We start from the raw sequence: 6,067 nt of genomic DNA, 5'->3' as shown, positions 1-6,067 counted from the left end.
AATTCTTAAATCTAAAATCTTGTTTGGTAATACTTTGTTTTTAAGTTTATTTTAAAAATAAAAAACCAAATGACAATCTAATCAGATCTATTTTTCTTATTTTAAAAATTTTAATTTAATATTTTAAAACACTCTGAAAAAAATAAATAATAAAACAAAGAAATCAATGGTAAAATGAGTATTTATAAGCCCAATTTCCAAAATCTTAAAACTAAAAACCAAATCCTATTTTTTTTTTTATTAAGCATATTTTCTCTCCATCTCAATTTTTTATTATGATTTTGATCTTCCTCAAATAAAAAAGTTGAACTCTTTAACTAAATTCAAAAAACAAAAACATGTTTTTAAGAACTATGGAGCCATTTGATAATCAATTGACTTTTAAATTTTAGTATTTAAAAAACAAGTATGTTTGCTATATAATTGTGTTTTCTATTTTTCTTTTTTTTGAATTTTAAAATCATATTTGAAAAAAAAAATATATATTTTAAGTTTATGAAAATTGGTTTGGTTTTGGTAGAAGGTAGATAACAAAACAAGAAATTTAGAAACGGAACCGAGTGCTTATAAACTTTAATTTTAAAAACTAAAAATAAAAAATCAAATAATTACTAAACATGACCCATTGATTATTAAAGAGAATCTAAACTACGAGTCCAAATTTATTTACTTCTGAATTTATTTATTAATTTAAGAATGATCTAACATTAAAATATATAGATTTAATAGGCAAATCTGTACCCTTAGACAGGAGTAAATAGAAATGTATCCTACCAACAAACTATATACTTTTCAAAAACTAAAATGATATTAGATTTCACTTAAAAACTAGTAGAAGTTTTCAATTGCACTGTATATCAGAATTAAGTGTTACCTCTCATCTCCCATTGAGGAAAAATAATATCTTCAAACCTAAACCTAATAAGATCCATTTGAATCAAAATTTTTAATACATACACCAAGGTATTTTAAAAAAATAGAAATGTTGCTTAATCCAATGCTCTTTTTTTAAGGTAGTAAAAAATAAAATTTTAAAGAAATTGCCACGAGTTGAATCATATAATGTAAAAGAACAAAATAATATTATACTTTTCGTTATTCGTTAGGGGTATACTGTAGTCGGTCAGAATCGATCTTTGGACCAAACCACCGTCGAACTAACTAGGGTAAATTTAATTCTTTTAACTTTTTAACCACCATGGAACTGACTATGGTCAATTTAGTTCTTCAATTTTTTTTAACCATGCCTCTCTTCTTCTCCGACCAACTTCGATTCGATTGACTCAATTATTCGGTCCATCACGCTTCCCCCATACTTTAGAAGGTTAATGTAAAGGGAGGGTTAACGTAAAGGGAGGAAGAAGAAAAGGAGTCTTACTTTTGCAAAGGAAAAAGATGTTATGAGAATAAACCCATATAATTTGATCAATAGAAAACTTTCTTCATGAGTAAGGAATAATCTAAACATAAACACAGTTCAATTTCACAGGAGACGTCCCCCTTTCTTGAACATGATCTGAATTTACTTTTATCCAAATTCCCGTACTAAAATTGTAAAAATATAGTAAGAATTTCATGCACCAAATACAAGAAATCGATATATTATATATATTTGACAAGAAATTACTTGCGGAAGAGAAGTAGTAGGGGAGAAAATGGATTTCTTCTTTTTCTTTTTCTTTTTCTTCTTTTTTTTTTTTTTTTTTTTTGTTCTGGGAAGAGAATTGATCAGAGAAAGTGCACGAGTTATCAGGTAGAAGAATCGATACCAGAAGAAGATGAAGAAGAGCTTGAAACCAAGTTGACTATGGCGCTCAGGACTCGGATCTGCATCTCTAGTGCTGGAATGTAATCAGTTACTTCATCCAGAATCACCGGCAGCGGTTGTTTCCGGCAGCCGGGAACTAGCCGGCCTAGAAGCCGGACTTTTCTCTGTACAGTTGGTAATCCTTTCCCTCTCAACCGCAAAACGCTAACACTCGGCTTCTTCGTACGGCTGTTTCCGGCCACACGCGCCTTCTGCCTATTGTGCTTATTACGAAACTTCAGCTTGAGACGGTTCGTTAAGATTGCTCTGCTCCACCTACTTCTTCCTTTCGCCGTCATGGCTAGAACCGTATCGGAAGCCTCCCGCACCGCCCGGCCACGGCGCGGCATTTCGTTTGGTGTCGACTCAGGAGAACTGATCCTGACCTGACTCAAGGCGCGCAACAGCTTCGAAGAGTAAACTTGATGCTGAGCTTGCGATTTCCATTTGATTTGATCCTGATCTTGACGATCATCTTCCCTTGCTGCTTTCTTCTTCTTCTTCTTTCTGGATGAATCACGCGATCGCTCAGAACTCGCCACAGGATTCAGAATCAGAGACGACGCCATTAAAAAAAAAAAAAAAAAACCACACACCGATCCAAATTCAAGATATTCTCACTGCCGTAACCACCAAAACCTTTTTTCCAAAATGATTCCACAACGAATTTTTCCTCTCCGAATCACGTACGGACTGCCTTCTTCACTTCACAAATCAAATCAAATCCTCCTTAGGAAAAAAAAGGCACAGACGTAAATTCATCGATTCAACAAAACAAAAGAAGAAAGGTTCCATTCCGCTTCATTGAAAACATCAATTGATCAAAAAACAAACTCCACACAAGCAATCAACGGAAACAAGAATAAACAAGCAGAGCAAATTCAAAAGAGACAGAACAATCAATCAAATCAACATCATCAGCGCAAAAGGAACAGAACCGTGATGGAAAAGGCGAAAATCCGATAAGAAAGATACCTTTCACGGCGAGACAAGAGAGAAATGAAACGGAATTTTAGGGAAAAACGGTGGCGGAGAGAGAAAGAGAGAAAACGGAACGGAGTTTGTTGAGAGGAGCCGACTGTGAAGTGGGGAGAGAAAGCGGGAACGGTGAGAAGAGATGTTATAAAGGGAATTAAAAAGATAAGAGCACAGTTTTGATTTTCCTTCCAATAATAATAATAATTTTAAACCAAAACTAAAATCACAGTCACAGTTGCATTAACTTTTTAAAATTTTATTTTATTTAACTGTTTTTAATCGCTTTTATATGTTTCTTACACTCCCACAACTTTGACTTTGACTTTTACGGTTTGGCTCATTGTGGCTGCCGAAGCTGCCCAAGCTGCCCAAGCTGCCCGAGCTGACCGGACACTTAGTTCCGGTGAAAAACTCTTAAGACACCGCTGCCACATCCCCCACCCATCAAACTTCCACTTTATATAAAATTATAAGTCTCTTTTATTTTATTCATTTTCTTTTTTACAACAAATTACTTTTCTTTTAAATTACAAATTTTAATTCCAAATAATTAGCTTACTAAAACTTTCAATACAATCTAATACATCTTTAATCTTTAAATTTTGTTTTTGCATCCTTTCCAAATAATATATATATATATATTTTCTGCTTCATTCCTATATCTTTTTAAAATGACTTAATTTTTAAACTTAATATATATATAAATAGTTCATAGGTAAAAATTTAAACGAATTATAGACTATAATAATCACCTCTTGTTATATGGGGATTCGAACCTCCCACCTCTAAGATGATGAATCATGTCAATTATCGCTGAGTTAAGTTCATTTGAAACCTCATAAATTATTAAATATTTTTTAAAGTTTAAATGATCAACTAGATACAAACTAGAAATTAAACTTAACTTTAACCTGAGATTTTTGATAGAATTAAGTAAAAAAATACCAAAATAAATTACTTACTAATAACTAGAAAATAGTTTTTTTAAATAGAGTTTATAATGATTGAACAACTCAAGTACAACGTAACTTGATATAAAGATTAGAGGATAGACTCTAATTAATCTCCATCTTATTAAACTCGATAAAAAAAAATAAATCAAAACAATGTAGTAAGTTCATCTATCAAAACTATGATATAATACTTTTACTACTAAAAATCCATTTAAAAACATATAATGCTTGAAAAAAATCTATGTAAAAACATATAATATTAACAAGTTCTAAATGATAAAAAATTTATGTAAAAATATATGATACTCTATATCATTCTAAAAGTAATAGGTCGATTCTTTCCCCTTAGTAATTGTTGAACTTAAAAAAAGAAAAAGAACGATCAAATACTCTTCTATTTGAGACTAATATAGGATACTTGTTGATCAATTCAAACATTTCTAGAGTATCTCGTGTATCTATATAATTATAAACTTCCAAAATAAGAAAATACAACAAAAATCATAAAGGTATGTCTACTCTTTAAAAAAAAGCTCAAAAGAATGAGAATATGAAGAAAAAAAGAAAGCGAGTATTCCATATCTAAAATGTTATATCTTTTATCACATGTTTAAAAGGATAAGTAAATGAGTAAAGGTGAAGAAAGTTCAATTAATATAAAGTGTTAACGAGTAAGAAATACGTGGTTTAAATCTTTTTATTTTATTAAAAGAAAAAAAGAAAAGAAACTATTAAAAAGGTAGATTAAAATTGAATGTTGGGTGGTGTAACACTCAATAATTTGTCACAAGTTACAAATTGTTTTCAATCACAAAATTTCACCCATGTGTAATAGATATTTTAATCATTGAAGAAATGATCTCAGTAGGCAGCAATAAAGCCATAAAAAGTGGGATTTTTATTTCAAAAATATATATGTTAATGTACTTTTCAACTACATTTGACAGTGTCATTATAAAATCTCTCTTGGGACAATTTTATTCAAAACAAACCGCAGTAAAAAGGCCATTTAATTTAAAAACGTGTTGAAAAAATTGGTTAAAAATAGTGACATTTTGTCAAATTGATTAAGCTACTTAACTTGATCCGATAATCTACTTTCTTTCTTTGAAAATTTATTAAAATCAACCAATATTTATCAAATAGTCGGATTATTGTTACACGATATGAACTACACGAAATTACTCTTCAAAGCTTAGACACGTAACTAAAACTTCTAAAAATGGAAAAACAAAATGCTTGATTGAATGATTTCTTTAAGTATTTAAAAACGTGTTTTTAAACCCTCGAAAAATCTTTTCAAACACATCCTAAAACTAAACCCAATCAATCAAATGTCAAAATCTAAATCAATAATTCTATATAAGATAAATATACCACACATTTAATCTCAAATCTAGAGTCATTTCCGAACCTAGTTGTTATTAAATTTTATTCTAAACTAAACTACTCTACTATACTTGATCGAACAATCTACTTTCTTCTAACATGTGCGAAATCAACCAATATTTGTAAAATAGTCATGTTAGACCATTGTTAAACATCATAGACTACACAAACTCACTCTTCAAAGTTCAAACACGCAACTAAAATTTTTAAAAATGAAAGAACTAAATAGTCATTTCTAATGCATCCTAAAAGTAAACTCCGTCAATCAAACATTAGAATCCAAATAAAAAACTCAACAAAAGATAAAACGATACACACAATTAATCTCAAATCTAGAGTGATGTCCAAACCTAATAATTCATAAGCTACTTTACTTGATCCAACAAGCCACTTCGTCCTAATATCAACCAAGTCATGTTAGACCATCGTTAAAGAAGAAGATGTACACAAAATCGCTCTTAAAAATTCCGATACGTAGCGATTCATAAAAAGGTAGGGGAAAGGAATCAGGCAGTGCGGGAATTTGGCAGCCACTAATCGAACAAAGAAACAATGAAATAAAAGGGTGGTATCAGCTATGGTAATGCAATATAATGTTTTGTTTTTCAAAATTATTTTAATTCCGTGCAATGATTATTGGTAGTGGAGGTGGTGATGAAATATACAATATATATAAAAAAAAAACAATAAAGTAAAAGGGGATGCATGTGCAATGTGGGTCGGTTTTTTATTTAAAAATTTTTAATTAGGCTTGGTTTCGTATTTGTTGGTGCTTTGGAATTTTGCTACTTTAAGAGATGTAGACAGGTATGCTCCACATTTGCTGCCACTACCATCTCTGTCGTCTTCCTCTTAACAGATTTACAAACAGCTTGGCTTTCCACTGTTTCTCCCATTTCAAAATTCACTTGTATTTTGGTCAACTCACTGTGTTTGTATA

At 30.6% G+C, this 6,067-nt stretch overlaps 1 protein-coding gene across 4 annotated transcripts; it reads right to left on the bottom strand.

Annotated features, from left to right (window-relative positions):
• Positions 1-1,585: 1,585 nt before the first annotated feature.
• On the bottom strand, positions 1,586-3,001 carry LOC120076991 (transcription factor bHLH147-like). 4 transcript variants are annotated; one of them, XM_090316979.1, is made up of 3 exons: positions 2,783-2,998; positions 2,404-2,536; positions 1,586-2,314 (listed from the first exon to the last, which is right to left on the bottom strand). In XM_090316979.1, the coding sequence occupies exon 3, from the start codon at positions 2,155-2,157 to the stop codon at positions 1,750-1,752; it is 408 nt and encodes a 135-aa protein (XP_090173105.1). In that variant the 5' UTR covers positions 2,158-2,314; positions 2,404-2,536; positions 2,783-2,998; the 3' UTR covers positions 1,586-1,749. The 4 variants fall into 4 exon arrangements, with proteins under 4 accessions (XP_090173105.1, XP_090173107.1, XP_038886807.1 ...); XM_090316981.1 differs by having other exon boundaries at positions 2,404-2,512; positions 2,783-2,922; XM_039030879.2 differs by having other exon boundaries at positions 1,586-2,536; positions 2,783-3,001.
• Between the last annotated feature and the right edge of the window lie 3,066 nt (positions 3,002-6,067).

This window comes from Benincasa hispida, chromosome 1 (assembly GCF_027475165.1).
Source record: "Benincasa hispida cultivar pf3 chromosome 1, pf3_genome.v1.1, whole genome shotgun sequence".
NCBI lineage: Eukaryota > Viridiplantae > Streptophyta > Magnoliopsida > Cucurbitales > Cucurbitaceae > Benincasa > Benincasa hispida.
Note: the sequence above shows the minus strand (reverse complement) of the source record. Positions and strands in the feature narration are given on the sequence as shown.